Source organism: Microcebus murinus, chromosome 16 (assembly GCF_040939455.1).
Source record: "Microcebus murinus isolate Inina chromosome 16, M.murinus_Inina_mat1.0, whole genome shotgun sequence".
Classification (NCBI taxonomy): Eukaryota; Metazoa; Chordata; class Mammalia; order Primates; family Cheirogaleidae; genus Microcebus; species Microcebus murinus.
The window spans coordinates 68,210,235-68,226,781 of NC_134119.1; the positions used below are offsets into that span (position 1 = coordinate 68,210,235).

Here is a 16,547-nt window from a genome sequence, read left to right on the forward strand (position 1 = left end):
GTGGTCCCTCACCCACCACCCAGCCACGTCACCGCCTGCAAACCCCAACCCTCTCTTGCGTGGTGCCATCCGTACCCCACGCCTCCGGGTAGGCGCCCGGGCCCATCATCCGCCCTCCCGTCTTTCCTGAGGTCTTTGGTGTAGTCTTCTGGCTCCGCGGTCCCGGGGCTCTCGGTAGGGCCGGTGCCCCCACTTGGTAGCGTCTCTCATCCCCCCCTTTGGTTTGGCCTTCCGTTCCCGCCACGCCCCCGCGAAGTTGCTCCTCGCACGTCCCCCCGGTTCCTCCCCCGTTGCTGGAGCGCCCGTGGTCCCTCCCGACCGCGCTTTCCCTCGCGCCCCGCGTCTCGACGCCCGCCCGGGTTGGTACGCGCCGGCCACGCCCCCGCACGCACTTGGTACGCGCCGGCTCCCCCGCCCGCCGCAGTGGTTTGGCTGCGGCGACCCCTCTCCGGCGGCGCGTCCCCCGCGCTTGGTACAGCTCGGCCCGTCTCCCCCGAAGCCGCGCGCCCGCGCCCTCAGTCGGTGGAGCCGCAGCCCTCCGTGTGGCCCGCGGCAGCCCCCAGCCCGTCGGCCCGCGCTCGCCATGGTCCGTCCGCGCCGTGCCCCGCACCGCTCCGGCGCTGGCGGCCCCCTCGGGGGTCGCGGCCGCCCCCCGCGACCCCTCGTAGTCCGTGCCGTCCGCTCGCGCTCCTGGCCGGCCAGCCCCCGAGGCCCGCAGCCGCCGCGGATCCGGGCCCGCTCGGCCCCTCCCATGGTGAGCCCCCCGCCCTTTTTCCAGAGCCTTCCACGGCCCCGCCCCCGCTGGCTCTTATGGGCTCTCGCCTTTGTCCAGTGTCCCCTCCACTTTGGGGTCTCCCTTCCGGCCCCTGGGTGGTCCCCCCTGGGGTCGGGTGCCCCCTGGAACCCCTGGTGGTACGCGCCCGACTCTCCCCTTTGTTACGCGTTTGGGCCGGAGTGGGGGGGTGTACGGGGGCGGGGCGGGCTCGAATTACTGCTGACTCTGCGTCCCGATTTAAATGCGGGGTGGGGGCCGGGCTGGCAGGCGGGCGGCATGCGCGCTTGTTTTTCCAATTGGAAAGTTGGTCTCTCTCCTGGCTGGAAATCTGGAAATGGGGGAGGGGGCTGGTGGGGGGGAAGGCGGCCAGCGAGGGGCCGCATTTGCACTCGCGCGCCCAGATGTTGCACCCGGGGGCATTCTCCCCTGGGCCCGCAGGGTGCTCTTGGCGTGCGCACCCAGCATTTGCACTCTGGCCCAAATGTGGGATGCCTTTATGGATTGCAATGAGCCCGGACCTTAAACGTAAATATTCAGGTTTGCCGGTACATTAGACTGCACACGCTCCCCCAGACCCCAAACACACACATACTTTTCGAAAATCTTAAAGGCTTATCCGGGGTCATAAAACTGCCCATTGCTTGCCCCAGTGTGAGATTTCCTCAGGGCTGGTGTTCGAGCTCACTTCTTAAATACACCGCCCCAACGTTGTTGGTGGCAGAGCTATGTCAGTTCTACTCAAGCCTCAAACAGGCTTCCTGGGCTATAAACACGAATACCCAGACTCTGATCACCTCCCCAAACTTAGACATACCCCTTTGCTCCACTGCCTTCTCCCCTGCCTGAAGCTTTCACATCTAGCTGTTCCAAAGTGCTTCCTGGGTCCTTAAACATGCATCCTAAGGCATTAAACTTCAGTCCAGCTACCAAACGGGCTTCCCTGTGCAATAAACAACAAATCAGATGTCAGAGACACAGCGCAGTTCTGCACACACTTGCCCAGATGTGGGATTTCCTTTAGGGCTGCATTTTAAGCCTAGTCGTTAAATATGATCCTCCTATCTTGGGTTTTGGGCAAGCATTCCTGGTCTTTACACAAATGGCTGTAGATGCAAACACTTTTCGAGCCCTAATCAACCTGCTCTTCCAAACAAGCAACTGTTAAATGTATTGCTGGAACTTACATTGGGCCCTTAAGTGCATTCACCTGACCTTAAATCTGTCTTGGTGGCAGTAAATGCATATGTGGGTGGCCATAGGCACAGTTCTAAAAACATGTACAGTCCAGATATCCCAGGTCGAAGCGCACCAGAAAATTTGTATGTTGCAAGCACATGGTCATCTCGAAAGCCCTCCAGCTGAGTGCCTTAAGGACATTTCCTCAGGTGCTGTAAATCCCGGGCTTTGCCACCCGGCTTCCATCTCAGACGTGCCCCAGCCTCAAACATACACCAGCGCGTTCTCACACCAACATGCTCTCTGGCTTTCTTCCTGATCTTATAACGTTGCCCAAGTCCCAGAATCGCCTGCCCAAGTGGACAGCATATTTGTTCAGGTTTTAATTCCCACAAAATAAAATTTTTCCTGCCTGTTGTTATTCTGGGACAGAAGATCTCCTTGTACTTTATAGGAAATTTAGAAAATCCCCATTCATAATAAGGCAAAAAGAAACCACCCTTATGAATTTTTTTTGCTGCTCAGAGGCAGCTACTACTGAGATTTTCGTGGGTTTCCTGCTATTTGGCTGTTTATAAAGCTTTGTGTTGTTTTGAGATGTTTTTGGTTTAAAAAAGATAATTGGGAGAGTGCCCTGTGAGTAGAATTCCTAGCTTTGTTGCTCAAATGTTCTGGTGTTTTGCAAGTGTTTTGGTGTGAGACCTCTCCAGGTGTTGTCCTACTTGTCTTTCAAATGTTTTCCCACCTCCCTGCCGGCTGTCTTCTGGTTGGTTCTGTTCCTTTGTGTGTTTCTGGCTACCTTGCCCCTGCATCCTGGGCTCAGCCCGCTGTGTGCGGGGCAGGCTGGCATATGTGCGGGGCAGGCCGGGCGTGTGCAGGGCAGGCTGTGCACCTGGAAAGGTTGGCACCAGCACGAGCCGGAGGGGAGAGTGTGAACTTTCTCTTGAGGTTGGCGAAGAGTCTCAGGAGGGTTTTGAGCATGGGAGGGGCGGGGCAAGCCGGTGTGCCAGACAGACCAGGCTGGCTGTGCCTTGTGGGCGCTGCGGGGAATCCCGGGGCCCAGCCTGGGCACTGGGAAGTCCCCACCAGCCGGCTTGCGCCTCCTGTGGCGGTGGCATTCCAGGCCGAGCACAGCTGGGGCGAAGCCTGAGGGGGAACAGGCTTTCAGGACTCTGCTGGGGCCAGTGTGGTGGTAACTAGTGGGCTGGGTCAGCCTCTCCTGGTCCTGACCACTGGGGAAAGAGTTTGGAAGTTTCCAGCAGAGGATTTGGGTGTTAATATTAGGATGTTACCTCTGGGATGTGTAGGCTCTACCTGTCCTTGCAGGTCCCCCAGCCTCAGTGTTCCCACTCACTTCCCCTCTCCCCAACCAACTGCAGGAAGGTGCTCGGGTCTTCGGGGCCCTGGGTCCCATCAGTCCCTCCTCGCCGGGGCTCACCCTTGGCGGTCTGGCCGTGAGCGAGCACCGGCTCAGCAACAAGCTGCTGGCCTGGAGTGGCGTCCTCGAGTGGCAGGAGGTGAGCTGGTCTGTGTCTCGTCCCCTGTGAGTTCCTGTGGGGGGTGGGGGCTGGCCTCTAGGTTCCGGTCTGTCCCTGTGGGTGGCGGACAGGCCCGGGCATCGAGGCTTAGGCTGTGATGGCCCTCCTGCCCCCGCAGAAGCGCAGACCCTACTCCGACTCCACCGCGAAGCTGAAGCGGACCCTGCCCTGCCAGGCCTACGTGAACCAAGGCGAGAACCTGTGAGTGCCCGGAGGCGGCGGCTGGGCGGGCGGGGCGGCGGGTGGCGCTCCCTGACCTGCCCCTTCCCGCAGGGAGACCGACCAGTGGCCACAGAAGCTGATCATGCAGCTTATCCCGCAGCAGCTGCTGGTGAGACCCGCACCCCTCCCCCGCCCACTCCCTCGGCACCCCACGCCCCAGCACTGACCCACCTGTGGCCTTGTCCCCAGACCACGCTGGGCCCCCTGTTCCGAAACTCCCAGCTGGCACAGTTCCACTTCACCAACAGAGACTGCGACTCGCTCAAGGGGCTCTGCCGCGTCATGGGCAACGGCTTCGTGAGTCGGGCAGGCGGGGCGCGGGCTGCACCCTCACGATCGTGAGCAGGGCGCTCTGGTGACACGGTGCGGTGGGGGGCGGAGCTCTGCCAGGTGGGGTGCTGGGGCCCAGGCCATGGCTCCTGGGACCTGGGGTAGTTGTTCCCTCTCATGGCATCTCTGGCCCTGTCTACAAATTAAGATCTCAGGAAGTCTCAGTAGAGCACAGGCAGAGTCACACCGGGGAGCTTCCGGCTGAGAGCCGGCTGTCGGGGATGTGAGTGAGTGGAGGGACCTGGGCTGGCCCTGCTGGGCCCAGGAGCCTGTTGGGGACACAGAACATGGCAGGGACCTGGTAAATGGGTGTGGTTAGGGGCAAGAGTGAGCCAGGAGGAGGGAAGAGTTTGTGTACGGGGCTCAGTTTCCTCATCTGTGAAATGGGCTAACAGTAGGCCTTGCTTCAGAGGGCCACTGCGAGGCCGGAGCGAGTGAGTTTCTGGGGGGTGCCTGAGACGGTGCTTTTAGTACACAGCGCTCAGCAAACACCAGCTGGACGCGGGCATGGGGCGGTTTGGTGGCGGCAGGCTGCAGGAGGGGGTGGGAATGGGGTGGGGGCGAGTCCTCTGCCCAGCGGACTTGACCCTGCGGTCATCCCCATTCCCTGTTCCTCTTTGGCACAGTCTGCCTGCCCCGCCCCCAGCCCCAGCCTCCTGGGCGCCATGTGCACTGCTGCTGTCCCCGCTCCCTCAGTGCAGGGACACGCCTCGCTCAGCACTGTTTGCTGAGGGCCTGCTGTGCCAGCCCCGGGGCCAGGCTGTAGGGACGACGGACATGAGCGCCCACCTTCTGCCCGGCCTGGGAGGCGAGGGATGGGACCCTGAGCGGGTGGTCCTTGGGTGGCCATGGGGCCGGCAGCGTGGAGGGGAGAGTGGTCCAGGAGGTGGGCCGGGGGGGCATGAGTGTTCTAGGATATGCACACCCGTGTCCAGACATCATAGCCGGGGACAGCTGTCAGGCTCACATCCTCCCATGTCCCATCAAACAGGCACCAGCACCTCGTTTAACTGACTGATGTAGTACTTCCTGTATGTGCTGCTCTACCCGTTTTACAGATGAGGAAACTGAGGTTAGAAACAGGAGGCGGCTTGCCTTCGGCCACACAGGCGGTGGCAGAGCCGGGTTTGTGCCCAGCAGCAGGGCTGACCTCTGCTCTCAACCCTCCGGCCAGGCCACCTCATGAGGCGGGCGTACAACACAAGGAGCCTTCCCGGGTCCTCACACCCCAAACGTGGGTCCCTGGTGCCACCCCTGAGGCACCAGTCACTGCAGGGCGGGGGCAGACAGTGCGATGCACGGCGCATGCTCTTGATTTGTCTGCAAGCCCCTCGTGAGTGACACAGCCTTGACTGTGAGGGCTTCTGTCCGCTGCTGACCTGCCGATGGGGCGGTCCCGGGTTAGCGTGCAGCGCGAGCGGCCCCTGGCAGTGCCCGTGGGGTCCCTGACCTGCCGCCTCCCCCCAGGCGGGCTGCATGCTCTTCCCCCACATCTCCCCCTGCGAGGTGCGCGTGCTCATGCTCCTGTACTCGTCCAAGAAGAAGATCTTCATGGGCCTCATCCCCTACGACCAGAGCGGCTTCGTGAACGCCATCCGGCAGGTCATCACCACCCGCAAGCAGGTGTGCCAGCTGAGCTCTGCCTGCCCCCGCTGGGGGACAGGAGTTAGGCCCAGGCCAGCCCTAGACTCACTGTGGGCAGAGTGTGATGTGATGGCAGGAGCAGGGCAGCCAGAGCAGGCTGAGGCTCACTACTGTCAGGGCTTGGTGGGAGAAGTGGCCTCAGGAGGCTTGGGGAGGGGGTGGTTGAGGGGCGTGCTCATCAAGGAGAGGGCCTGTGTGAAGGGTGACCGTATGTCCTGGTCATACCTTGCTAATGGATTGCACCCCCTTTTCTCAAAAGTGCTCCAATTTGTATACCAAATATGGCTGCCCAGTTATTAGAGACATTCTGTGGACTTCGTGCCCCGGGTGAGGGGCTGGGTCTCAGGGCACTGGGGAGCCATGGGAGGCTATGAGCAGGTGATGGGCAGGACCAGCTCCGGGGGTTCCCTGAGGCTGTGGGGCTAGGGTGGGGACCAGGGCCGGAGGATGGATGGGGCTGGGGCTGACAGGCCAGAGCAGGAGGAAGGGACAGGAGGTCCCACGACAGCATTGAGGTTTCCCAGGAGCCTGGTCCCCTCTCCCATCCCTCCTTCCCCTCCCACAGGCAGTGGGACCTGGTGGCGTCAATGCAGGCCCAGTCCAGATCGTCAACAACAAGTTCCTGGCGTGGAGCGGCGTCATGGAGTGGCAGGAGGTGAGCCCTGGGTGGCCTGGGATCTGAGGCTGCCACATCCTCGCTGAGCCCGGGCCATGAGAGGTGCTGGGGTCCGGGCGTCCCCTTCTGAGGTCTCCTCTTTTCCTTTCCCCAAAAAGCCCAGGCCTGAGCCCAACAGCCGGTCCAAGAGGTGGCTGCCGTCGCACGTCTATGTGAACCAAGGGGAGATCCTGTGAGTGCCGGGCTGGGGACAGGAGCGGTGTCTCTGGGAGATGGGCCACTTGACACTCACCCCCTCATGCCCCACAGGAGGACCGAGCAGTGGCCGAGGAAGCTGTACATGCAGCTCATCCCGCAGCAGCTGCTGGTGAGTGGGGGGAGGTTCCAGGCGGGGTGGCAGGGGCGCTTCCTGGGCAGGTCCCCTGCGCTCTGACAGCTAAAGGCAGGTGTGTGGCCAGGCGGGGACAGCCACACCTATGCAGCAAGTGGAGTCTGCGGGTCCTCATGCCCAGCTCTGAGGCTCCGGGAGCCCAGCCGGCCGCTGTGTCAGGACTGGGATGACGAGGGACTGCAGATGTGGGGGAGGCGAAGCAGAGGCCTAGTGCGACCCCCAGGGGCTGAGGAGCAGGACTTCTGGTTCCTGTCGTGGTGATGCTTCCCGAGTGCTGTGGTGCGAGTTGGGTGCCTTGGTCCCGTCCTGGCCGGCCGCTGGGGCGGAGGCTGATGAGCGGGCCTCCCGCCGCGCAGACCACCCTGGTGCCGCTGTTCCGGAACTCGCGCCTCGTGCAGTTCCACTTCACCAAGGACATGGAGACGCTGAAGAGCCTGTGCCGCATCATGGACAACGGCTTCGTGAGTCGCGCCCGGGGCCGGGGCGATGGGGGACGGGTGCGCTCTGGGTGGGTGAACCGAGTGCCAGTCTCCTGCACTGCCTGGGGAGGTGACAGCAGCCTAGGGATGGCACACTCCGGGGTGTGCTGGCGGCTCCCTGGAGCTGCCGTAGCCCTGCCAGGCAGGGAGGGCTGTCTGCCCGCAGCCCACGGTCTCGGGGTGCCGGGCGGTCATCTCGTCCGGTTGCTCTCGGCCCAGTTCTCCCGGGGCCTCAGCTTCTCCGCCTGCAGGGCGGGGAGGGTCGGTCGCCTCTTGGCTGTTGGGATACTGGGGTCTCTGTTCCCAGGTTACCTGTTTCCCTCGACGTCAGATTGCGTAACACCCATAAATCGTGCACGCGAGGGCCTGGCTGTGTATTGCGTCTGCGTTAAAGCAGCGTCCAGGGTTTGACAACAGAGTTCCCTTGGGAACCCCGCAAAGGCCCCAGGCCACACCCTGTCACCTGCGGCAGGGCTGGTCTCCACTGCGTCGCTGGGCTGCGGGCTCTTCTGGCGGCTGTTGGCTCTGGCGGGTGACAGAAAGGGAGGGCACAGGCACCGCCTCGCCTGCCCAGGAGCTCCCTCCGCGTGCCCGTCGCTCTGTGGTCCCCAGGCAGCGCGCAGAGCTGAGCCTTGCAAGTCCCTTGTTTCCCCTCTGTACGGTGGGGACCGTCCCTGTGTAGGGTCCAGTGAGACCCACTAGGGGTGGACGCAGGGCGCACTCGGTCCATGCACCCATCGGTGGTGGCGTCATCACACAAAGCTGCTGGTCATTGCAGGGGGACGGAGGTGGGAGGTTGGCACAGCCCTGCCTCCTTTGCCCTGGCCACTCTGAGCCTCGGCTGCTTCTCAGACAGCAAAGATGGGGGGGGGGCGCTGCGCACCTGCATGTCAGCCCATGGGGGGTGGCTGTGTGCAGCGGGCACCGCAGTCTCCTTGGAGCTTGTCCCACGCGGATTCCTGGGCCCCTGTGCAGAGCCCGTTGGCCGAGCCCACCCGTGGCTCTCGGCCACTGTCTCCTCGTCCCCCAGGTGGGGGTAATGGCGGTGCCACCCTTGAGGGGCCGTGAGGACAAAGCAGTTAGGATGCACCTGGCTCAGGGCGCATTCCGTGGCACCAGTTCTGGTCTGAGGGACGCTGGCCCTTGCGGCGGGGCGTCCCCTGACACTGCGCCCTGCGCCTGCCAGGCGGGCTGCGTGCACTTTTCCTACAAGGCTTCGTGTGAGATCCGCGTGCTCATGCTCCTGTACTCCTCGGAGAAGAAGATCTTCATCGGCCTCATCCCCCACGACCAGAGCAACTTCGTCAACGGCATCCGGCGCGTCATCGCCAACCAGCAGCAGGTCCTGCAGCGGAACCTGGAGCAGGAGCAGCAGCAGCGAGGGGTGAGGCAGCGTGTCCGCGCTCCCCCGCCTGTGCCCTCGCCCCACCCCTGCTGCTGACCACTCCGTTTCCTCCCACAGATGGGGGGGTAGTGGCCACCTCCCGGGCTGGGCCCCCTCCAGGAGTCACAGACGAGGCCCCCGCAGAGACTGGTGAGTGGGCTGACTGTGGTGTGCAGGATGCACCCTCCGACGTGGGGGGCTTTGGGGAAGCAGCAGGTGGCCCTGGCCTTGAGCAGTGGCCAGAGCAGTGGTCTCGGGCCTGGGAAGCTCCAGTCCTGCCGCGGTAGGGAAGCAGGGCTCCCGGGGCAGCAGCACGTGCAGCGTCCAGGTCCAGGTGGGGCCCTGCGGGCCAGTGTGTCGGTGCAGCAGGGCCCGCGCTCCAGAGCCCGGGGCCAGCCCCTCCCACTATGTCCCCTGCCCCCAGGTGAGATGCTTCTGAGCTGGGGCCCCTGGGGACTGCAACTGCCCAGCGACACAGAGGACAGCGTCCTGAGGTCTCTAAGGATGGTCCCCACCCTTGTATGTTTCCCCAATAAAGCCTTTTAAAAACCTACCTGCTGCCTCCACTCACTGCCCTGGAGCCGGGCACCTCCAGCTGCTGGGAGGCCTGTGTGGCCAGAAGCCGCACCCTTCCCGTGGCTACAGTCATCAGACCTGGTGTCATCTGGGTCCCCTGAGGCCCGGGCCCCAAGTTTCTTACTGCGTCTGTCTAGGTGGCACCTGGGGACATGTATGTCTGACAAGTTTCTAGGGGAGGCTGGAGCTGGGGGCCACACTTTTGAGATCACTGTCACCAGAGCCCTCCACACCAGGACTCAGTGTGGAGCCACTGTGGCGGTTCCCAGCTCTGAAAGGCCAGGCCCTGCTTGGTGGGTGTGGCCTTCAAGGCCTCTCCAGGCATGGTTTGGATGTAAGCAGAAGATAGCTGGGCTGGGACACTTTTTGCCTGGTGCAGTGGCTCCAGCTGTGGGGTCCCAGAGGACCCAGGTCTGGCTCCTGGCTGTCTCCCTAATCTCCAAGCGGCCGGTCCAGACCCATGTGCACTGGGTTCACATACCATGTCAGAGAACCTGAGCTCTGGGTTTTGTTCTCACGTCCTTGAACCAAGCTCTAGGTTGGGCCATGGGGCTCCCTGCTGGCTCTGGAGAGGCCACTCCGCCCTGTCTCAAGTGCCACAGCCAGGTCCCGGCAAATCCTAAATCCCCTCTGCAGGGTCCTGGAATGGAATGAGGGTCTCCCTCCAAAGCAAGCTGGGTCCAACCCAGAGGGACAGACGGGCAGCGCCAGCCTGAGCCAGCCCCTGGCCCCACTTTTCCGTTCCCTGACAATGTCCCTAAAGCCTCAGTGTGTGCAAGAAACAAATGGAGCGGTCTGAGGCAGGCCCTGGCCACCCCCAGTGAGGACCCACTTCCAGCGAAGCGCCGGCGAAGCTCAAGGAAAGCCGCATTTATTGGGGACGGGAGTGGGGGTGGGGACTCAGCCGTCGGAGAACTGGCGGTACAGACGCTCCAGCTGCGGCTCCGGGCGCAGCTGGAATGGGATCTCCAGGATCTCCGAGAAGCCTTCGGCCAGCGTCGGGGCCTCGAACTGCTTCCTGGCAGTGGATGACGGGACAGTGAGAGGAGGCCAGGCTGCCGCCTGCCCAGTGCGCCACCCCGCGCCCAGCCGCCCGCGGCAGTACCTATAGCCGAACATGACCACGTCGGACACGGGCGCGTGCGAAGAGCTGGTCATCTCGCGGAACTGCGGGGGTTGGGGAGGGCGGCAGGCGGGGGTCAGGCGGGGCGGGGGCTCCGGGAGCAGGGGGGCTCACGGGGCGCAGCGGCTCACCCGGTTGTTGTGGCGCGCCTGCTCCAGCGTGGCGGTGAAGAGGAAACAGCGGCAGGGGACGCCCGCGTTTCTGGCGCACTGGATGTACCTGTTGGGACCAGGGAGCTGGGGCACTGTCCACAGGCCCCGGCCCACCCCCTCGACGACTGTCTCCAACCCCGCCCCGCCTGTCCCCAACCCCGCCCCGGGGCGCTGGTACCTGGCGCGGCTCGAGGCGTCCGGGTTGGTGTTGTCGATCACGACCCTTTTCCTTTGCTTTAGAGCTGTCTCACACGTGGTCACACACCGCTGCCAGGAGCCCAGCGTGTCCTGGGGGACACGGGGAGAGCAGGTCACGAACGGGTCAGGAGACGCGGGAGAGAAGACCCTGAGACGGGGCAGAGGAGCAGGGGTACACAGCAGGGCAGTGACGGGAGGGACGCGGCCCCAAAGCGAGGCTGGGGACTGGACACAGTGCGGGTGGCGCAGCCGCAGACTGGTCATACCCTGTTCACGTGGACGTATCCCGCGGACACGAGATGCTCCTTGAGGAAGGTGGACTTCCCGGCTGTGGGGGCAAGTGTCAGTGGGTGGCCTGGGACCAGCTGGCGGGGGCTCGGGCATCCAGAGGAAGAGGGCAGGGCGTCTCACCCCCGGGGAATCCCACGGCGACAACCACCTCCGGGCTGGAGCTCAAGAGGGAGCTGGACTCCGGGAGGCAGAGCGGCCCCGGGTGGGAGATGGTCCTCTGCGAGGGGCCGACAAGACGCGTGAGACCCTCGCCCCAGGCCCACGGCCCTCCCACGCCCTCCCGCGCCGGGCCTCACCGGGTCGAAGGCGGGGAGCTCGAAGCGGGCCACCGGCCGCTTGAGAAAGAACTCCTCCGGAGTGGCGAAGGGCAGGCCAAGGTTGAGGGCAAACTGGGGGTGAGGGCAGAGGTCAGAGGGTGGGGCCAGACCCCTGAGGGGGCGGGACAGGGGGCAGATGGGGGCGGGGCCTCACCAGGCGGTCTGCACAAGAGAAGTCCTTCTTCCGCCCGGGGGCCCAGTTGGCTGGGCGTCCGGCTGCGTCTGGAACACAGGGCACCCCCTCTCTGCACCAGCAACCCCGGACAGGGGTCCCCGCCCAGCCACAGCGGGCCCCGGGCCTTACCTCCCACGAAGACGCTGTCCCCGATGGAGATGGGCACGCCCTCGTTGGCCTGGGAAGGACAGGCAGTGAGGACCCTTCCCACGGCTGTCTGCGGGCTCCTTGGGGCTGCTCCGTGTGCCCTGCACTGGGCCTGATCTCTGACCTTTCACCTCCCCACCCTCCGACCACTTCTCACCACCTCCACCTGGAGCCGCCACCATCACCTCTGCCTAGAGTCACCTTGCTGTCTCTGGCCTCTGCCTCCGCTCCCGTCACTTCCCAAGGCGGCCACCAGGGGGTGCCCTGTGCCCACGATGTCAGCTCACAGCCCCTCTCCTGCAGCCCTCCCCTGGCTCCCACCTAACTCGAGGTAAGCCAAGGTCTTCCCTGTGGCCCAAAAGGCTCTGCTCTTTCCCTTCGCTCAGTCAGGTCCAGCCGCGTGGGCTGCCCCACTGCAGGTAACAGTACCAGGCCTGGCCCTACCTCAGGGCCTTTGCACTGGCTATTATCCAGTCTGCACCTCTCCTCCTGGTCATCCATGGCTCCTTCCCTCCCTGCTTTAATGCCTTTACCCAAATGTCACCTCCTCAGGCCATCCTTGAGCACTGTAGCTAAACCAATGCCTTGCTTTGTCTTGCTTCACCCTGCTATTTTATTTTATTTTATTTTATTTTATTTTATTTTTTTTTTTTTTGAGACAGAGTCTCGCTTTGTTGCCCAGGCTAGAGTGAGTGCCGTGGCGTTAGCCTAGCTCACAGCAACCTCAAACTCCTGGGCTCGAGTGATCCTTCTGCCTCAGCCTCCCGAGTAGCTGGGACTACAGGCATGCGCCACCATGCCCGGCTAATTTTTTTAAATATATATATCAGTTGGCCAATTAATTTCTATTTATAGTAGAGACGGGGTCTCGCTCTTGCTCAGGCTGGTTTTGAACTCCTGACCTTTGAGCAATCCGCCCGCCTCGGCCTCCCAAGAGCTAGGATTACAGGCGTGAGCCACAGCGCCCGGCCGACCCCTGCTATTTTAGATACAGTCTACCCACTTATACACCTGCCCTCACTGCTGCTGCGGGCACGTTTTCTCGTTCACTAATGCCTTCAGCTCAAGAATGGGCTGAACTTTAGAGCAAATGCACACACAGGAATGAACAAACGAGCAATTTCGCTCTCCACTACTCTGATTTTCAGAGTTTGAGAGCACCATCCTCATAAACCAACGCCTACGATGTGACAAGTAAAAACAGAAGGTGGGGACCAAGGAGGGACAGGAGAGGAGGAGTAAGAGGCCTGGACCAGAGACCCAGAGGAGAGGCCAGAGCAGGGAAGAGGGGGGCGGGGCAAGAGGCCAGTGGCAGCGCAGCTCACCTGCTCCTGCAGATGGTCCCACATGCCAGTCATTGGCTTCCGGTATAAGCCCGCGTGTGTGGCCACCAGCACCTATGGATGGGGAGGGGTCACACATCCTCAGCTCCCCCTGGAGCACCCACTGGATGCCACCCCAACCCTCACCAAGGCAGGGGGAGCTGCCAGTGACCCAGAGCTGGTGGCTTATGCTGGGCTTCTGTCAGTATAGCCCCCAAGGCCTCCACCCCTCATCCCAGGGTCCCTGTCCCCCCTCTTCTTCAACTGGGGTCTCATACCCCTCTCTGGGTATGAGCCCCTCAGCCTCCCTTCCAGCCGTACCTGGAAGGGAACCCCCAACTTCTCCACCACAGCCTCCACCTTGGCCTTGAACTCCTCTGCTGGCAGCTTCCCACGCCCAATGCCCATCTGGTTGGTGAAGATCACCAGCTGGGGAGCAGATGGGTGTCACCAGGAGCCCTCCTCACCAGGGCCCTGGTCTGGCCACCACGTGCACACACGCACGCACACATGCATATACACGCTGCGTGCACATACCTTGTAGCCCTCAGCTTCCAGCTCCCGGAGCTTCCTCGGAATCTCTGGGTACAAGATCCTAGGGTGGGTAGGAAGCAGTAGGGGTCACCTGGGGCCCGGACGTGGACTCCAGGCCTCACTCGCACCCTCCTCTTGCCTCTTGTCACCTCCAGTCACTGGGGCCAGTGGGAAAGACCTTCCCAGAAAGTGTGGTGATGAGGGTCCCGTCCAGATCAAAACCGGCCACCTGGTGTCATCAAGAAAAGAGGAACAGCAGCACTGTGACACCTCTGACCCTCCTCACTCAGGCTGACTCACAGCAACCCTGTGAGGCAGGGTCTATTACTACCCCCATCTTAGACATAGGGAAACGGAGTCACAGAGCACCTGCACGTCTGTGTGAGGACATGGCACAGCAAGGATGTGGCAATGATGCCCCAAGTGCAGAGCCTGAGATCTTCAGTGGCTCCCAGTACCCCTGTGCTCCCGCTGCAGTGCTCCAGTCCTTAAAATGGGGGTCAATATCTTAGCCACGCTTCTTCCCTGGCCGCCTCCACCATACAGGGTTAATAACCATGACAATAAAAACAGGAGCAAAGCTTTGATCGGTGCTAACTGCACATCAGGGACTGTGCCACATGCTTTTCATGGAATCACCATCGTAGCAGTGAGAAGTGGGACTCAAGAATGGGGTGGTAATAGCGTTTGAACGCAAGTCTCTCTAGCCCTAAAAGGATACTCGTCATAACTCTTGCTGACATGGTTACGATCATCGCTGATTACTGGGTGGTTACGTGGGTCAGGCAGGAGCTGACATACATCATTTTTCCCATTGCTTAAAATGACCCCGGAATTTTGTCATCAGACCCATTTCTCAGAACAGTACATGGAGGTTAAAAGAAGCTGAGAGATGCAAGCACACAGCAAACTTGAGGTTAAGTCCCCAGTATGTTGCTGCTCCTTTAGCCGTCAGCTTGGCCCTCACCTTGCGCTGGGGCTTAACCCCAGATGTTTTGAACACTAACAACTTCTCCAAGTTCTCCCAGCCGGGGGATGACTTCCGCATCCGCTTTTTCTGCTGCTCAGCTTCCTCCTTCTCGTCTGAGGCCACCGGAGGGGTGCCGGGTGGAGTATCTGGCTGGGACCCTGGTGTGCGAGTCTCTTCCCAGCACAGGGTCAGTGGGTGGAGGCCGTTGACCAAATATAACGTGTCCCCAACCCCTAGAGTGCCCTCCAACCCTGGCTTCAACTCCTGAGTCCCGGCAGTTGAGGGGTTAACTCCCAGCTGCAGAGGAAAAGGGAGGTGCTTTGACTGGCTCCACCCCCAGAGAACACCTCCTCCAATCAAATACCCTGGGAAAGGACTTCCCTTTCTGCATCTACCCTTAAGCCCCACCTCTTCACTACATATCACCAATCAGGGCTTTGGGAAGATTACAGGTTTCCAGTGTTGTCCAATTTGAAAGGTAATGGATGGACCACACCTCACTAAATGAGGCAATGCTTTACTGGCCACACCTCCTTCTCTCCCAGCCAATCAGATTTTTCCAATGGGTCTGTTCCCGCTAGCTTATGATTCCTCCCTGAACCCCACCCCAGGCCTTGGTTCCTCTGACCCCACCCCAGGCCTTGGTTCCTCTGACCCCACCCCAGGCCTTGCTTCCTCTGACCCCACCCCAGGCCTTGCTTCCCCTTACCCCACCCCAGGCCTTGCTTCCCCTTTCAGAGGCACCGGTACCTGTTTCACTGCCACTGTCCGGGTCTCTGGATCTGCGACCAGCTCCACTGAGGGTGGAGGGGGTAGAGTCAGGATTTACATACTTTTCTGATTAATTCCCTCATTGATGGGGAGTGTCGCCAGCTTCAGGCTATAGCATCCATTTGGGAGGGAGTAGGAAGCAGTTTATTTCTAAATGGGACTGGCTCCTTGACATGTAATAGCCAGATAGAGGCCCTAAGATTGCCTGACACTGGTCCTTGCCTAGGGACAGGGCAGATACTTTTCTCTACAGAAGTGGCTTCCTCCTTGACAAAAAGTGTGGCTAGATGCAGGTCCTGGGCTTGGTCTGTTACGGTCCACCCCTTCCTAGAGACATTTACTTTTTTCCATAGGATCGTCTCTTTGGCAAGGGTTGTGGCCTGTTTCAGGCCTACACGATGGCCTATGAGCATCTTTCTCTGCCCAGTGACCATTCTCCCGGGATTGGCTCCAATCCCCTCTCCCCCAAGGGGCCTTGCCTAGTTCAAAAGTCAAGCACAACCTTTCTCTTCCTGTGCTCCCCAGAGAGCACCTTCCAACTTCAGGACTGGCTAGACACGCAATTTCACCTAGTAGCCAACTGTCTCTCTCACTGAATTAACTGTGCACCTTTCCCACTGCCAGTGTTCCCGCTGCGGAAGCAGGCTCCGTCCCGCCCACCTTGGTTTCTGGAACACTTCCGGTCCGTAACTTGGGTCAGGGGTCCCCGGCCCAGGACTAGGGCTTGCCCGCCTGAGGGCAGGAAGATTGGGGGCGCCCCTCCAGGGGGGCTCTCCAGCCACAGGCGGCCCTGGACCTCCACCTCTGCCATCCTGGGTGCCGGCCTATGGAGGAAGCAGATAAAGGGGCTGCAGCCGCAAGTCGCCCGAGTTCGCTACAGGAAATCCCGCCTCCTCCCACTACCACCAGAAATTCCCTCCAGCCTCTAAAGGCTCCGGAAATCCCACCCCCTCGCCGGGCTCGGGCTCGCGCCGTTTCCCAGGCGACGACGCCGGCTCCATCAGTCAGCTAGGTGGGATCCCCACTTCCCTAAGGCAGAGGCCAAGAGCCTCCCGCTTGCCGCCGTCTCGCCCCCACACTCACCGGTGGCCGCCGCTCGGGCTCAGGCTCCACTTCCGACCCAGGCGCGGCTGCTACCTGAGGCACTCTGCCCGCAGCTTCCCGGGCCACTCTCGGTGCCTCGGCGGACGGAAATGACTCGCCCCACGGGGGCGGGGCCGTGGCTCCTCCCACGGAGGAAGCCCCGCCCCCTCCCAGACCTCTGCCCCTTAGGGTCCCTCGGCAGCTCTGGCCTTCATCTCTCTTGCTGCAATGCGACGCTCTGGCCAGTAGGGGGAGCGGACCCTCCGTTCACAGATTTTCTTTCCACTTTGACCTCTAAGCTTTCTTTCCCATGTGATGATCATTGTAAGTCGA

General features: G+C 61.7%; 2 protein-coding genes across 3 annotated transcripts; one reads left to right on the forward strand and one right to left on the reverse strand.

Annotated features, from left to right (window-relative positions):
- The first annotated feature begins 422 nt into the window (after positions 1-422).
- PTOV1 (PTOV1 extended AT-hook containing adaptor protein) lies at positions 423-9,108 on the forward strand. Its single transcript, XM_012754328.3, has 13 exons — positions 423-754; positions 3,331-3,468; positions 3,608-3,690; positions 3,763-3,820; positions 3,901-4,008; positions 5,509-5,664; positions 6,251-6,340; positions 6,460-6,533; positions 6,611-6,668; positions 7,049-7,153; positions 8,358-8,555; positions 8,634-8,705; positions 8,980-9,108. The coding sequence occupies exons 1-12, from the start codon at positions 584-586 to the stop codon at positions 8,643-8,645; spliced, it is 1,251 nt and encodes a 416-aa protein (XP_012609782.1). The 5' UTR covers positions 423-583; the 3' UTR covers positions 8,646-8,705; positions 8,980-9,108.
- An 877-nt stretch (positions 9,109-9,985) lies between these two features.
- On the reverse strand, positions 9,986-16,368 carry PNKP (polynucleotide kinase 3'-phosphatase). Of its 2 annotated transcripts, XM_075993237.1 has the most exons (18): positions 16,215-16,368; positions 15,792-15,955; positions 15,111-15,157; positions 14,358-14,657; positions 13,540-13,619; positions 13,394-13,451; positions 13,178-13,285; positions 12,860-12,931; positions 11,517-11,565; positions 11,367-11,434; positions 11,192-11,284; positions 11,016-11,112; positions 10,871-10,932; positions 10,585-10,694; positions 10,386-10,473; positions 10,237-10,298; positions 10,098-10,149; positions 9,986-10,061 (listed from the first exon to the last, which is right to left on the reverse strand). In XM_075993237.1, the coding sequence occupies exons 2-18, from the start codon at positions 15,940-15,942 to the stop codon at positions 10,032-10,034; spliced, it is 1,527 nt and encodes a 508-aa protein (XP_075849352.1). In that variant the 5' UTR covers positions 15,943-15,955; positions 16,215-16,368; the 3' UTR covers positions 9,986-10,031. The 2 variants fall into 2 exon arrangements, with proteins under 2 accessions (XP_075849352.1, XP_012609780.2); XM_012754326.2 differs by having other exon boundaries at positions 9,986-10,149.
- Positions 16,369-16,547: the final 179 nt, after the last annotated feature.

What these genes read in the sequence shown, in the direction of transcription:
- PNKP (XM_012754326.2), bottom strand. Translation starts at nt 15,942, where the DNA reads ATGGCAGAGGTGGAGGTCCAGGGCCGCCTGTGGCTGGAGAGCCCCCCT. An exon ending in ACTGGCCCCAGTGACTGGAG is followed by an intron (nt 13,452 to 13,539) that starts GTGACAAGAGGC and finishes TACCCACCCTAG; the next exon opens with GATCTTGTACCCAGAGATTC. An exon ending in AGTTGGGGGTTCCCTTCCAG is followed by an intron (nt 12,932 to 13,177) that starts GTACGGCTGGAA and finishes CCCCATCCATAG; the next exon opens with GTGCTGGTGGCCACACACGC.
- PTOV1 (XM_012754328.3), top strand. Translation starts at nt 584, where the DNA reads ATGGTCCGTCCGCGCCGTGCCCCGCACCGCTCCGGCGCTGGCGGCCCC. An exon ending in CCCGCTCGGCCCCTCCCATG is followed by an intron (nt 755 to 3,330) that starts GTGAGCCCCCCG and finishes AACCAACTGCAG; the next exon opens with GAAGGTGCTCGGGTCTTCGG. An exon ending in GCATCATGGACAACGGCTTC is followed by an intron (nt 7,154 to 8,357) that starts GTGAGTCGCGCC and finishes TGCGCCTGCCAG; the next exon opens with GCGGGCTGCGTGCACTTTTC.